We start from the raw sequence: 16,763 nt of genomic DNA on the forward strand, positions 1-16,763 counted from the left end.
GACACCAACATTGCATCTACCTTCCAAGACAGAGGCTCGGAAACCAAGAGCAGAACAGAGTCCCTTTGGCATTTTCCAGTAATGCAGAAATATCCATTAATGAGGTTACGCCAACCCTCCGATCTCCTGGCATGGTAGAGGAGACCAGTAACTAACTCTTGGTGGGCAGGGAAGACTCTCCTGAACTGATCAAGCTGCAGGTTGTTCTCGAATATGAACAGGTTTAACATTTCCAAATGATCCCCAATCTGCCCAACTTAAAATCTGCTCAGCTAAATTCATTAGGGCTCTCCACTCTTGTCACCCGTGTTGGCAAATGATATAGAGTTTCACTGCTATGTTATCTACATGGATCAAAATTGCTTTCATTTGGCTCAGCTGGAAATAGCAAGGAGAGCTTGGCAGATTCTGTGGACTTCCCTCGAATCGGTTGACCCGGAACTCGGGTGTGGGAACTATTTGACCTCAGCCGAATGATTGAGAAAGGCAGTCTGTACCGGACTCCAAGTTTCTGGTGACCACCGTGATGAGCGAAGATACTGCGGGATTGACCTCCAGCATTTCTGAGGACTGCATTATGTGGCGCACAACCCATCTGTCTATTCTTACTGAGGTAGTGCATTGCCGTGTACAAAGCATCTTGGGTCCAAAGGATCGAAGATAAATTGAATGTATCTGAATATCGCTTCCGATCATTTATGAATGGCAGGGATGATCAGCAGAGTGGATTGTCCAGATTAGTTATTTTAAGATGAGATGGTGCAGTTTTCCATATGAACTAAATGTCAAATAAAGCAGATCACTCAAGTTTTCAATTCCATGCATGAGAAAGTGTTCCAGTCTTGTATTTTTCGTGGGATTCTGGGATGTGCAGTTTTGTCTTTTTACCATTTTAAATTTAGGACTACGCATCTCAGAACTACATCAAAAAATCAGGCCTCAATGATTTTGTTGCACATGGAATGGGGATACTTGGGGGCACTGCCAATGATGTGTTTGGAATCTCAATAAGCAGCGTTCTGGTGTTCTTGGTCAATCATAATGCTTAGAATGAGTGCTATATGATTTTGTTCTAACCTTACTCACTGCTAGTACCTCCCTAGATTCTTGTTGATGTACTTACCTTACTCCATTTCTTCTCTGCACCTTATCTCTCTGCCTCCCCTTAACCTCTTAATCATTATTTAAACCCTTACAACCCAACCCACCAAGTATTCCAGTTTATGTTCCGCTGTTTTAACAGGCATCTCGATCTTGTCAGCTCTATACTTGAGGGATGCATGTAGTTACGTGTAAGACTTAAGGAGGTTCTTCAGTCCTGCTGTCAATGTCATTCCCTCATCTTCCTCAGGGTCTTCTCTGCACTCCCCCTTTGTGTATTTCCTCTGGGAGTGCACCCAGGGGTTGAAAGCAAATCCAATTTGGCTTCCTTTTTCTTCCTTTAGTCATTTTAGCCACTGGATTTCCTCACCTAACAATGCAACCAGAATATGTACAGGATAATTTGGGTGTCGGAGCTACATCGTTTTCCACCTGACACCTGTACTGGAAATTGTTTGGGAGAGAAACTGTCCTGGATTATTGTGCCACAGCTGTGTCACGCACATCCCATTAGAGTAAAGTTGGGCCTCCTGGTCGGGTCTGGTGGGATAAAATGTGCTACACTGGCAATCGCATACAGGTAGCTTCAGTCAAATGGCTTTGTGGAGTACACAGTGGTCACCCAAGCTCCACCCCTCCTGGTACTCTATCTGCCTGGTGCTGCCACCACCGTTAATTATGGCAAGTCAGAGATATTGCTGCTTGCCCACCATGACGGTGAGAAGTGTCCACTTCTGGATATGCTGCCAAAGAGTAAGTCACAAGCCTCCATTCAGGAATCACCCAGTTCTTCAAATGTTCCCCTTCATGTGACCCCCCACCCCTGATCCAGTCACCTGTATTTCAACCAGAACATTGTTCGACCCGCACGGTGAAGCTACGCACAGGAGCTCACTAGAGAAGAACCCAGCTTGAGTTCTATTAACTCCACCACCAATTTCAGCCTCTATGACCACTGTTTTCTATAGTTTATATCAAAGGTATTGGGTCTGATACTGGCAAAGCAAAGGGTCGAATGCTTTTTGCTTGAATTTGTGTGGATTAATTTGACCGCCAATAAGAATATGGCGAGTCGGGGGTCAGCCAATATTCTTGGGGGTGGGTTGAGGCACAGATGGGTAGTAGTGGGATTGTATGGGGTCCCCCCGCCCGCTTTCTATAAGAACAAAATAGACTAAAAAATTTAGAGCTAAACAATTCAACCCTTTTTTCAAGCTTTAGACATACATTCACTAATTTCTATAACATCTATTAATTGCTTTACTTTATGTGCATTTAGAGCAATGTATTTTTTAATACTGTTATGTTTGTGTTGGAATCCCTTTTGTTTTTAAAAAACCCAGCTACTAGTTATTTAAGTTTCTGGATTGCTAACAACATATTAGAAAGCACTGTCGTAGCTATCTTGCTACTCAGCGTGTGTCTGCTTCTTTGCATTACATGAATGAACACAGGCATGTCAGAATTGCCATCCTGAAATGGGGGCAGAACATGTTCTCTCTTCTGAGCGCTCAATGCTGGCCATTTAGATGGTGGCCATCTTGATTAGGGTCAACCCATATATGCTCTCCTACTCCTGATCCTGAGGGGCTTTTTTCTTGGGAATTTCTCTTACTGGAAATGCTTGCTATTAGGAACACATCCAATGAGGGGGCGGGGGGGGATATGTGTTGAAATGACGCTCTGAACTACTATATGAGTTTGGATAATGGCTGCAGTGTCATGCTGCCTGATTTGATGATAGCAACCCGTATGTCGCTCTATCACATTCTGCGTAAGGAGAGTATATCTGATAAATGTTTGACTTGACATTCATTAACCTCAAAGAGTGGTACCTTGTGAAATCTGTGAATGTGTTCTGTCCGCCACAGGATCCGAGTGAACACCTGGCCTTCATTATTACACTGTTTATCAGCATGCTCATTTTCTGCATCCTGTACGTGCTGGTGCGATCGGAGTCCTCCATCGAGAAGAGGCTGACCTTCTTTGCTGCGCTAATATGGATTTGCCTTATGACTCTTGGTTACGTCTTAATTTTCGACAACGGCATTGTTTCTGCCTGGGACCAGGTACTATTCTTCATTTCTGTTTTGAGTAACAGTGCTCCAGCATTTATGTTATATTGATTTGATTTCTAAAATGTTGGGTTCTTTTCAGTACCTCATCACCCTATTCAGACCAACATTTCGGGAAAGAAATACAAACGTTGCAGGGATTTTTTAAAACATTTTTCTGCAATTACTGTAATGCCGCGTTTGATTGCAGGCATTTTGTAACATCGATCTGGTACATATAGGGTGATTTTACTTTGGTTACTATCGTTTTGAATAATGATTAAGCAATACATTTAACTTTTATAACTATTGATAGTATACATCTGTGGAACTTCCTTTTGTACTTTCTGCAAGCACTTAAAACGTTGCTCCTGTTTTTGGAAGATTTTAAAATGGTGTCTCCATAAAGAAGCTCCTGCCTTTGAAAAGATATGATCTTCAATCTAAAAACCTTATCTATCATGTTTCAGAGGATGTAGATTGTGCCCTTTATCCTCATTCCCATTTCAAAGAATGTGTAAGTTTATAAATTAGGAGTCTTGAGTTATCCAGTTTGCTAATATAGAGATCATTGTGGGTACATTGTGCGAATAATGCCGGTGTCATGTAAAGGGCTTGTTATTTATCCATTGTAAGGAACTCGTGGTCGCAACAGTAAAGACAAACACCCTTCAACTGTGCTCATTTGTGTCTATTAAACTGTATAAATGGGTGACAAAAACGCTGGACCTAAATCTAAGATGGGAGCAAGCTACAACCATCAAATTAATAACAAGGCAGTCCTAGTGGCGTCAAGTCAAAATTAAACGACCTAAAAAAAAAAATAAACGATTGCCAATCCTTACTGCTAAATTATAAAGCAGTGTGGGACAGTGTTCACAAGAATAGAAAGAAGTGTTAAAAAAATGATGTCCGGATGTTATGGCCGGGGTCTCCCTTCCCCACGTTTTCGAGCACAGGACAAAGGCGGGACTCCTAAGCAGGGATGTATACTAATTGACCTTTTTACAATTGACCTTGGGAGAATTGACTTTAGGAGAATTGACCTAATTTAAAAGGTCAATTAGGACATATACGCTGGGGGAAACCCCCCGCAGATCCCCCACCCAATCCAAAACCCCTTGCAACCCCCACCCAATCCCCGAATATTATTTATAATCCAGAACCAACCCAATACATATATAAAATAACTAAAATGATATAAAGGTCAATTGTGCAGAAGGCCAATTAGTACCACTATAATTCGGTCAATTAGGACAAAAGGTCAATTGTAAAAGGTCAATTTGGGTAATACGCTAAGCACAGCACACTCCTGGGCTTCTCCAGTTCGAGGTTTAAGTTCCTTTCAATAATATCAGGACCTTCTGTGTCCAAGACGCTTTCAAACAAAGTGTCTTACTGCAGAGGACCTGATGTAAACGACCAAAACAAAAGTTCCTTTATTCCTCTTCAGGTTGTGCAATTATTCTTCACCCGTGGATCCCTCTCAGCTGGGCTCCGATCCATCTCTCAACATTTGTCTCACTCAGTCGGGCTCAGTTTCATCCAGACGTGGACCCCTTGCTCACTGTGCTTAGAGAGGCACAGCTCCACCTCACTGATGAGGCCCAACAAGGCAGAAACATGTGTATTGGGTTGCTGTTGGTACTCTTGTTCAGAAGGGAATTGCCATAGCATTTCGGTGCTGGACTGCCCATATGGGCGGGACAAAGACTGATATGAAAATGGATATTTCCCATCTGTGAAAGGTACAGTGAGCTAAAGTGTGGCTGCGGACTCTGGAGTGGGTACCTTCTCAAAGAACCGGTCAATGGGCCGTGTTCGTTCTTCCAGAGGGGAGCCTATGGACTATTTTTTGCTTCTGGTATTAGTAGTTTAATACTTTTAATCTTTCAGTGTTGCCACTGCAACCTTGAGCTTAACACAGTCCGGGTCCTATCAGGTTTTTCCGACTCACCGGCTGTGCTGAACTCATTGGTGTTTCTTTTGTTTCTGGAGTCAAGGACGGTACCCCAAAGGCAACCTTGTCTCCTCGCCCTGGCTATCAGTGCGGGAGGCTTCCATGTACCGCTGACATCCTTCACACCATCCAGCAGCTGCAGTTCCGGTATTACATTTCTTTGTTTGGAGGGTTCGCAGGTCTGGGTTGAAAAGGGCAAGGCCAATTCCCTCCTTGACGTCCTTTCTGGTCGTGCCGCCTTTCTCCTCCATTTGAACTGCCATCCTGGAATATCAACTTCCACGTACGGCTCTGCCTTGCCCTGGGTGTGCGTCCGTGCTCTGCTTTTTATCCCTATGGGGAACAGAAAGGGCTTTCAGGTGTGTGAAATTAGTGGTAATTGCCTGACTCTGCCTCCCCTTGAGTTGGGAAATGTCAGGTACATAGCTCTGGTGTTAGTCTGTTGTCTTTCAGGGTAATCAGTCTGTGATAAGTGCTTGTGTTAAGAAAGGGGGGGTTGAGGTGTTCAGTATCCTATGGAGTAGAATGGGGAAAGGTGTTAACAAAAAGGGGATACTGTGTCTCACCCGTCAGTGTCCCACTTCCACTCCCCAAGGACAACCCATCCAGGTGATCCTTCCACACTGATCCACCCCCAGGAACTGAATCCAATAGCGATGGCCGTGTGCTGGCCACCTGGACGACAGATCCCTGGTGACTAGTAAATGAGACACCTTCAGGTTCCTCACACCATTCACACATTCATTACAGTGGACTCTGATTTGTTTCATTTTGTAGACTTGTTTTAGAAGTGAAAAACCGCAGACAAGTATGCTGCTTGTGATTTTCGAATATTTTGTACTTTTATCACTTACGTCTTGTAACACTAGACCGTGAAGGAACGTTTTGGTGAAACCATGAAGTGCTCAGTTTGCATGGAAACAAGTCCTGCTACTGATGCTTAACCAACTAAATATTGCTATTCATTTGTGATTCTCTTATAAACAACCATTGGAATCTGTCAGCAGACAACCACATCAGCACACGTTTATCTTATTGTTTTGTCTGATTTTTTTTTATCATCTCCTCAATCTCCCTGCCTTACTAATATTATACAAAGACAATTTTTTGAAACTCAAATGCATGCCTTTCAGCTCATTTGCGTATCCCGAAGGAAGAGCGAGGAGGGGAGAAAATGGAGAAGAAAGACAAAAAAGTGGCGGACAAGCAGCTGGAAGGATTTGACGGAGGGAGAGACTAAACTATCAACAGGCAAAGGAGAAAGAGAAGAGCAATGACAAGCACTGGGTGTAGTGACTAGGAGGTTCAGCAAAAGAGAAGAACTAAAACCAGGAAGAAGAAATGGTAGAGGAACAGGGCCCAAATGGGGTCAAAGAAAAGAGATCCAATTGGAGAACAGAAAAGAAGTCAGATGTGCGAAGAGCACAGGAAGGAAGTGACCCCAAAGAGGAAGAAGGAAAGCGAAAGAAGATTTGGAGAGCACTAAGGGCCCGATTCATGGAATTTTTTGCACGGTGCAAAGTGACTTTTTGTTGCTGAAAAGTGCCTTTGCACTGCCAACAAACACCCTGATTCATGGAACAGTGCAAAGTGTATTTTGGCACTGCTCCACCCTGATTCATGTAATAGTGAAAAGTGTTTTTTTGCACTGTTCCGCCCTGATTCATGTAACAGTGCAAAGCGTATTTTTCCGTGCATAGAGACTTTGCACAGCAAAAAGACACTTTGCACTGTTCCATGAATCAGGGTGTTTGTTGGCAGTACAATAATGTCAAACTGAGTGAGGCCCCTGCAGGGTGGAGGGGTTCGTGAGGCCCAGATTTGCCCACAGGCAATGCCACGTGCTGCACGCAGGAGGTGCATGCAGGATCCCTTAGAGTCTCTCCTTAGAGTCCACCTCTGCATGCCTTATGCAAAGAGTCACACCTGCCAGATGATGTATATTTCCCAGTCCGTACAAGGGGAGACTGGAGATCCCTGTAGTCCGATGCAAACCTAGCACCAGGTTTCCAAGTTATGCAACCTTCCAGATTTCTAGGCAGAGAAAGGCATCTGTGACATATATTGAATGATCTCCATTCCACTTGTGCGCGCACACACACACACACGCGCACGCACGCACGCACGCACACACACACACACACACACACATAAACGCACACATAAACGCACACACACTTATTCCCTGACACAGCATGATTGCAGGACCTGCAAAAGAGGTGCAGCAAAGAGGAAACTCCATAACGTACATCCACTCTGACAGTTGGGCACATTTGCCTGACTCCAAAATGGCATACTAGGACTTTTAAACCTCAATCATCGCCAATAGGGGGATTATCTCAGCCTATAACAAAGAGAGGTGTAGTAATACCTGTACCTGAGATTCTTAATGGGTGCACAGAAAGTGCATGCAACAAACCAAGAGGGGCTGGCGCAAGGAGGATCCCAGGACAAGCTGAGAAATGAGCTAGAAGAGACCCAAGCATGGGAATACTTACAGTGGTTCTGAAGGGTGAAGGAGCGATAAGAGCACAGGGAAAACGAGCCTCAAGCCTGCTGAAGACTACATCTCAGACATCGTCTGAGAAAAGAACCAAAGGAGAACAACTTGCTGCAAGCCTGCTGGGGGCTATATTGGAGACATCGGCTGAGGCCTGCACCAAATGAGAACAAGCTGCTGCTTTACTTCTGGGGGGCTATTTCCCAGATCCTGATGAAGCCGGAGACCCAAGGAGAAAACCAAAACATTTCTTAAGCTGAATGCCCTAGCCAAGGAGCGTGACTTGGGCTGGTGGTTTGAATTAACGCAGTCTGATGGTGATCATTAGGCAAGGAGGTGTGAACACGTGCTGGTAGGAGTGTATCTTAAGTAATGCCAAGGAGCCTAGGAAGGCAATCTGTGCCACAGCGAGAGAATATCTGTTCCCATGCACTCTAGGAAATACTTTTCCAACCCGAGGTCAAGAAGCAAGCTGGGCGGTAAAACCTTGAGACTACATACTCAGCTGGTCAATCCTAACACGGGGAGTACTTTAGACAGAGCCTTACACCTTTTTGAGCTATGCATCCTGAAACCTGAAGATCAGTGGTGGCTATTGAGGTATAGCGTGTTACCATACCCCGCATGTGTGTTCTCCTAACCCAACCATGCTGTGTTTTGTTAAGCGAGGTTTTTAAATATTATCTTCTGTGTTCTGTGTTCTGTTGGTCACTTCGTCCCATGTATTCCAATTATTATACAGCAGCTATTGACACTTTTATAGGTTGTCTGTGGTTCTTGGGCATTACATTCTGAGACTGGGGCGAGACTGGTACCCGGTTTCCAAGTGACCTCTTCCTAGAATGCGACGCGTCATCTTGCACAGGGCTCACTGTGTAATGGCTCCTTGGAGGCAGCTCTCCCTCCAGTTCAGGAATGTGTGTTTTCTGGCCTACACAAGAGGATGAAGATTGCAAGGGCATATTGTTACTGACGTGGATGGGGGTGCAGGAGGAGGATGTTTGGCTTGTATCTAGTGGGGGCCAATAGAAGCATATCGATTGTAGTCAGCCTACTGTTTGCTTACCTGTGAGCAGTTTCCACTTCACGGCCAACGGTTTTTTGTGTAAAGGCACCTCCTTTCCGAATTCAGGCAGGAGGTGTTGCTATATTTTGAAATATAGATGTATGACACGGGCGTCGGTGTCATTTAAGCGGGGCTTAGGTGGTTGTCCCCCGCAACCTTGGTGGCACTTCAGATTGTCCCCCCCAACCCCATTATATAGCATAGCTGCCACCTGAACCAGGACTCACAACAAATGTGTCAGAAAACACGCGAGCGACAGGCTAAGGAAAAGGTCATCACATTACTAAAGTTATGATTATTTAAGCTGCAAGTCAGCCCCTCCTCATCTAACAATGGCGTTAACGTGTCTGCTTTTGTAAACAGTTGGGCGTTGACCTCCTGTGGCCTTATCCTTGCAGCCCCCCCCCCCACTCACCTTCTAACCATGAAAAGGAGGCTGCTGTGTTCCTAATGGCACTCCCTCAAACCTGTCATTTTAGCCATGCAAATTCCTTAATTTTTCTGCACACTTGAAAGTGCAGTTATTTGCCAGATGTGAAGGGCAGCAAGCCCTCTAATTAAACACGAACTGTTGGGCGATGCACGGCCTTTGCTTCAGAAAGCCCCCACACACCTCTAACCCTTAATCTGCATCTTCTCGCAATATATTTAAAAATGGAGTCACAGAATCACCCTTTGCCCCATTTTTAAACAATGTTATTTGCATGCTGTCATGGACAAAAATGTTTTATTTTCCTTTTTTTGGCACTGCACGTTTTCTTTGCATTGTGCATAATCACAAGCTGGAGGTGGTGTTCTTTAAGCCTGCAAATTAAGTTGCAGAACAAAGAGGTGAATGATTACTCTTAAATTGCCTAGCATTCCGTTACTTTATTTACTTCCATTCACAGAGGTGGAGTATAAAACTTCATTAATACACTCTTTGCTTAATGTATTTCAACACGGATTTCTATATTTGTCATATTGGATTCTTTTTTGATAAACCAGAGCTAAGAAGAGATGTGGCCAGTCAGTGGTCCAAATTGAAGAATGAACTCAAATCCCAACTTCTTCACTTAAAGTGTGTGATCTTGGCCAGATAATGTTCTCATACTGCACCTTATCTGCAAGAATTGTTAGTCCTTAGAAGTGATTCAGTTTATAAGTTTATAATCTACACTTTTTTAAAAAAAAAACATCTACCACAGTTTAATGGACTATAAATGTTGCTTCATTTTATAATATTAGAGGCCAATCATACGGACTTCACAAAATTGTTGTTGCTAGCAGCTCCTATTTCCACATGACCTGCATCATTTTAGCATTCTTACAGCTTCAGAGTGCAATGAAGTTACATTCATATGTGTCGATGTGCTTTGAACATTTTACCTGTCTGTAATGGAAATGTTTGTATTTTTGTATTTGTAATTGTATATATTTGTCATTTATATAGCACTTTACTCCAAAGCGGTGCACAGATCAAACTTTAAAGAACAATAAATCAGGATAGAGGGGTGTACAAAGTGTTCAAAAATGTTCATCACGACTGGAGAAGATGACAATTAAGTGTAGAACAAAATAAAGAATAAGTAGTAATGAAACGAAGAGAGATGGGTAAAGCATTCCAGTAAAGGGGTGCATTCAATGAAAATGATTGGGCACAGGGGGGACAAGGAACTAATAATAGAAATGGAGATTGAGAACAAGAAGGTACATGAAAAGAAACCATGGAAGGAGGTGCTGCTGAGCAGCCAGGAAGATGGCCACCTGAGATAGAGCGCCGGCCCCATAGAAATCCTGATTCGCCATAAATCCTGTTGCGCACCACCTAATTGATCCCTGGTGGTTTCAATGTGCATCTAATGAAACGGAGAACCAAAAAATATCTCTAATCCGCTCTGTGCGGGCCGAGAAATGTACCCAAGAAGAGTGAGACAGAGCAGGGAGGAGCTACTGCCGGCCGGCACGGGCAGGCGTGCCGGAGTGCTGAACTACACAAGCTGACTGCGTGAGAGGCCAGAGCGGCAGCATTTGGCGGTGCTAACAGTAAACTGGGCCAGGGCTCACATCCAAGCTGCAATGGGTCGCTATCATCCGTATGCGTTCTGATATATCTACGGAGCCCTCACATGCACTCGATTACCCGTTCCACTAAAGCGAACTGTAGACCATACACGGTCAGCTCAGTGCAACGCGGAATGCCAGAGGAGCCCCCTGATCTCACCCGGAACCCATAACTGCTTGATTGGAGCTCCCACATTGCAACGCTGCCGACGCCCATATCAGACTGACTGCAGGCTGGTGGCCTCGCGTGAGGGACGGCCTGGTGTTCAGGCTCATTCTTAAATGTAAAGGTGAACCCTGCTACTGCTTATAAATGTGGGTTAACACTACTTCATTGCCCTTGTGCCAGGAGGCCCCCAGGGATTATCACCCTGAACTCCTCTGGGAATCATGCGCTGACACCTCGCGCCACTTTCAGCTGCCCTGGGAGGGAAACCAGATTGCATCCTAATGCAAGTGTATAACCAAGTGTATAACCGGATGCATCTCCCCAACAAATTGGCGCATATGGGCTGCATGATTGCAGACTAGCTGGTAGGGTGTAAATCTGGACTGCATCAATCCTAAGGCTACACCATGCAAAGTAACACAGCCCTGAACACCTCCTGGAAAACAGGCATATAACTGGGCTATGCTTCATCGCCCAGCTATAGAATATATTGGTACAATATCCAGAGAATGGACTTTGTGCTCCTGTGTGTAGTCTGTGCTTCACTGCTTGCCTCCCCTGAACCACAGTGAGAGCTAGATCAAAACCTTAACTTGCCCCTGTGGGGTCGTAATTCGGAGCAGGAGTGCATCATTGACATATCAAGTGATTGCCCCAGATACAGACTCCTGCCAGCAATACATATTTACTCCTGAGTTTCAGATATCTACATTACTTGGCATGTGAGGGTCCAGGGCACCATTGACAACTGCAACAGAAGGGGAAACCATGATTAAAGGAGTGGGAAAGAAGGGGCCCATGGACTAATTCACTAAACCCCACCCTAGGCCTCTGCTCCTACCAACACAATAACCAACGACGATCATGCCTCGACCACTGGAGATGCTTGCAAAGATTATCTATTGGCGGCAATGCAAGGGGGCTTTATGGCACTAAACATGAAGCTAGACGAAATTTTTTCTACCATTGGCTCACTGAAATTCAAGTTGGAGAAAGAAAGTGAACGCATTAATGAAGCAGAGACTAGAATTGGAGAAACAGAGAACAAGGTCAACAGACATGACCGTGAAATAACGCACTTAAAGCTGGAAGTGAACAAAATTAGTAGTAAGTGTGAAGATCTTGAGTCGTGCTCGAGTCAAAATAATGTTCGCATAATTGGAGTACCCGAGGCAGCATGTAAGGGTCCTATGGAGAGGTTTGTTGAAGACGTGTTAAAAGCACTGTTTAACTTTGCAAAGTTCTCTTCACACTTCTTGGTGGAGCAGGCCCATCATTCACTGGCACCTGTCCCCAAACCGGGAACTCCCCCATGCACCACCATAGCAAGATTGCTTAATTACTGGGACAGGGATCTCATATTGCAGATTTTGAGGGAGCAGGGTACACTCTGTTACGAGGCTCATGACATTCACATTTACCCTGACGTGGCAGCCAATGTGCAAGCTTTGCGGAAATCCTATTATCCAGTCAAGAATCTTCAACAAATCAGGCATGTCCCATATGCCCTTATGTTTCCGGCTAAGCCGAGAATCCAACATGGAGGTCATGCACACTTCTTTGAGAACCCATCCGAGGCCACCGCATATGTGAAAGCATCAATTCCTCTCCTGCAACGAGACCGTCGTCATAACTGTAGTCCTCAACCACACAACAATGAGGTGGATGCCGAGCCCGGCAAATGATCTTCGCTGACATTAACTTGAGCCCACTCACTACATCCATACACACGGGTGTGCAACAATGTTATATACGGGGACCGGTCGCTCTTCCAACGACCTATTGTATGTTTACAACAACTGTTCGCAATGCTCCCCAGGAGGTCTCCACAGTTATTTTCTGGTCACATCATCAAGTTGGGGATGAAGATGAGGGTGGGGTGGGTACTATCCATCAAGTTGGGGTAAATGATGGATATGGTTATCAAAGATTGGGGAATTGAAAGGGAATTATGTTGTGTTGTTAAATGTTGAAAAAGTGCAGACGCATTGCCTGACAAACATGAGAATAGAATCCTATGCAGCATGCATGTGTGAGATATGTTTATCATATGAGATCAATTGGAGGCTATGGGTGACAATCTTTCTTTCTTATCATGGAATGTTCGTGGGTTGAACAACCTTATCAAGGCAAGAAAGGTGCTTGCATACTTAAATTGCCATGGTCCCAAGATAGCGATGCTACAGGAAACTCAGACCCAAGGGGCGCTCAATGAGGGATTTGCAACTAGTTGGGGAAATTAACTACTCCACACAGGCCAGGGGTTTGTTGACCCTGATACACCGTTCATTATGCTTTCAGGAAGACAAACAATGTATAGACCCCCAAGGGGGCTATGTGATACTATGGGGGAAGCTCTCAGGGTTAGAGGTACTGTTAGCCAATACATACGGCCCCAATCTTGAGAACCCTGAGTTCTATGGGCAAATATCAGAGATCCTACTGGAGGGAACTGCCTCCCCGATTATATCGGGAGGCAAATCCAATATGATCCTGGATTGTGTTCTGGATCGATCGAGAGATACCCAACGCGAACTGACTAATACAGGCCGCATGTTGAGGCAAATCATGTTACATATGGAGTTGGTGGATGTATGGAGAGACCGCAACCCGGGAGTGCATGAATGTACCTAGTATTCGATGGTCCACGATGCACAGTCCAGGATTGATTGCTGGTTGCTGGTTAGTTTCTGCGGGATGGATGCCACGGGTACGGGATTGTGCGATATACCCAAGAACCATCTCAGATCACTCACCTGTGTTACTGCAGATACAGTGGGAGGGTCCCAGCATTTTCCGCCCCCCTGTGGAGCATGCCAACTTCATGCTTACTGGATACATATCTACTGGAGGTGCTACGAGATAGGATTGAGGACTTCTTCCTAGGAAACAAAGGATCCGTAACTTGTTACTCCACTGTCTGGGAAACCTTCAAGGTATGACTAAGGGGTGAAATGGTTTCAATGACAACTGGAAGGTTGAAAGAAATTCGAAGAGAGTTTGGGATGGTAGAAGTAGATCTGAGCCAACTCGTGAATGAATATGGCACTACACTTGACAGAGCGCTGTTATGGCTCACTAAAGGGAAATTGTCAAAATTTAGAGACTTTGCTGATCAAGAGGTCCACCTGATGAACCAACCCATCCAGGCAAGGTGATATGGGGGAAGCAGACAGACCGCACCATTTTCTGGCGGGATACACATTACCGGGATCAGGGGGTGGACAGGTACCATGTTAACTACACATGAAGAGAACTGCGAATTCCAACAATGCTATGAAGACTTATATACTGATACTGATGCTGACCTATTCCACTATTTTGACAGAATTTCTCTCCTGTCCCTCTCTGTCTAAGCACAAAGAATACTAAACAACCTTTTGGTTTGAAGAAATAATGGATGCAATTATGGCCCTTTCATCTGGGAAGGCCCCTATTAAAAGTCTGGGAAGAGTCCTTACAGGCCGGCCAATTACCACCTAGGCTCTCTGAGGCTGTGATTACAGTCTTGCCAAAGCCAAATAGGACAGCATCCGAAATGGCCTTGTATAGGCCATTATCACTGATCAACACTGACATAAAAATATATGCAAACATTTTGTCTACCCATCTTCTGCCATGTATGTCGATATTGGTGCATCTGGATCAATCCGGATTTATCCCTGAACGATCCCCAGCGCTTAATCTGCATAGACTTTTCTGCATAATTTCCCAAATAATCCCCAAGGCTAGGGCTATGCTAGGGCAGTTGCGGCCTCACTTCACGCAGAGAAAGCTTTTGACTCTGTCTCCTGGAAATTTCTCTTTGAAGTCCTGTGCCGGAGGGGACTGGGGGATCATTAAGAGTATGTATGGCTATGTATCTCAAACCATCTGTTAAAATCTGCATCAACGGCATGCTATCACCCACCTTTTATATGGGACGAGGGACAAGAGAGGGCTGCCCGCTGTCCCCACTGCTCTTTGCACTGACAATAGAACCTCTGGCATGAATGATGCGTGATAAACATGGGCATAGGGGGATTCATATAGCAGGGCTACCGCAGGTTATCTCCCTATATGCTGATGTTACTCTTTTATATATTCGTAATCCGCAACAAAACATAGCCCCACTGATGGATGAAGTCTGTAGATTCATGACACATTCTGGATATTGAATTAATTAACAAAATCAGAATTGTTCCCATTGACTGACTCTACCCATGCTCCAGCAGATTTGATGGGATTCAGATGGGTCCCGTATACATTTAAGTACCTGGGCATATCAGTATCTTGCTCACATCGCTCCCTACTTGCTGACAATCACAAAATTCACTTGGACGCGTTAGCCATCAAACTACAATTATTGGCAAAAATTCCATGTCACTAAATGGCAGACTTTCACTACTTAAAATGGTGGGGCTCCCCAAATTAATATTTATTTTTGTAATATTCCAGTGTGGCCTGGCCGAGCGTTCTTTAATAAACTCTGCTCGATACAGTGCTATGCCAACAAACTTAAAGTCGAGTATTCTGGCTGACTGACACAAAGATTCATGTTCCTTTGACCTGGTCCGCATGACAGTAAATGCCTGGTCAAGACTGCTCAAGAGATTAGGTGTGACGGCCCCATACTGTGGATCAGTTTCCCTATGGAATTGCCCAGGACTCCCCCCGACGTATGATAGAGACATCAAGAATATGTGGGATGAAGTGGAGTGATGACCTTACACGACTTGTTCCCCAATGGGGTGTTTGTTCACGGCCACGCTGGGGGATAATCCGGCTAGAGCACTTCAATACTTCAGAATAAGGATAGCGGCTCGTCGCCCATGGCCCTTGTTTCCCCAGGAACCCAATATTTGTGAACCTGTGGAGAGATTAGTGTGTGGTGGAGATCCCAAGAGGCTTGTATCTAAACTATACAAAGCATGTCAGACCAGTCAAAAGTGTCTGGTAATGGGGCCAGAGGAAAGTGGGAGAAGGGTTTGGGTATAGCAATACAAGATGAGCAATGGCTGCACTATTGTCACCTGCCACAAGAGGTTTCCCTTAATGTAAAATTCAGGTTAATACAATTCAAAATACTTAACCAAATACAGTATACTCCTGTACGCATCTCAATATTTGCACCAAATGTCAGAAATGAGTGTATGAAATGTGGTATAGCTGCTGCGGACTCTCTCCGTATGTATTGGAGCTGCCGGCTGCTTATTAGATTCTGGCAGGAGGTCGCAGATATCCTGTTTGATATTACTGGAATACATCCTGCACTCTCCCGCCTTAAATACTTATTGGGTGACATTGGGAAGGTTACTGTAAAGATTTGCAGACTTTTTAATCTGAACTGTGTAATAGCTAAAAGATGTATCCTGAAGTATTGGAAATCTAGAACAGCCCCCAATACAACTGAATAGCTCAGGGAACTAATTTATGCTAATGAGAGGGAAGAAGGTTACATAGCGTTTACTGTACACAGATGTAGACCAAAAGACATTTGGGTTCCTTTTCTGAACTATTTATTGCAAATGAACGAGGAAAGAGGAGTGGCTGAGCCAACACATTAGCTCCTATGAATATGTGACAATGTATGTGACATGTATATGTGACACCAGAGATTCCTCTTTGCATCCTAAAAGAAGCCATTACGCCAACCAACTATGCATCCCACCCATCAAACGAGCCAAAGCAGGAGGGATTGGTTTTCCTCACTTAGCTCCAATACTCTGAAACTCCCTACCCAACGGGCTAAGGGCTGAGACCTCCCTCACTGCATTACGCAAAGGCCTCAAAACCAAACTCTTTAACTAATCACACACACCCCTCCGTGCCCCCCCTTCCACCTCTGTATTCTGCATACTCCTGTACCTCCTTGTAATCATGTATGACTA

General features: G+C 44.7%; 1 protein-coding gene across 4 annotated transcripts in view; it reads left to right on the plus strand.

The window, feature by feature from the left end:
• ADCY7 (adenylate cyclase 7) overlaps positions 1 to 16,763 on the plus strand; it is a 1,256,803-nt gene that overhangs the window by 716,601 nt on the left and 523,439 nt on the right. For all 4 annotated transcript variants that reach the window (XM_069604769.1, XM_069604771.1, XM_069604772.1 and 1 more), the window contains one exon: positions 2,973 to 3,170. In XM_069604769.1, coding sequence (XP_069460870.1) covers positions 2,973 to 3,170 — 198 coding nt within the window. The remainder of the gene's footprint in view (positions 1 to 2,972; positions 3,171 to 16,763) is intronic.

The sequence above is a fragment of the Ambystoma mexicanum genome, chromosome 1p (assembly GCF_040938575.1).
Source record: "Ambystoma mexicanum isolate Mex_15411 chromosome 1p, UKY_AmexF1_1, whole genome shotgun sequence".
Classification (NCBI taxonomy): Eukaryota; Metazoa; Chordata; class Amphibia; order Caudata; family Ambystomatidae; genus Ambystoma; species Ambystoma mexicanum.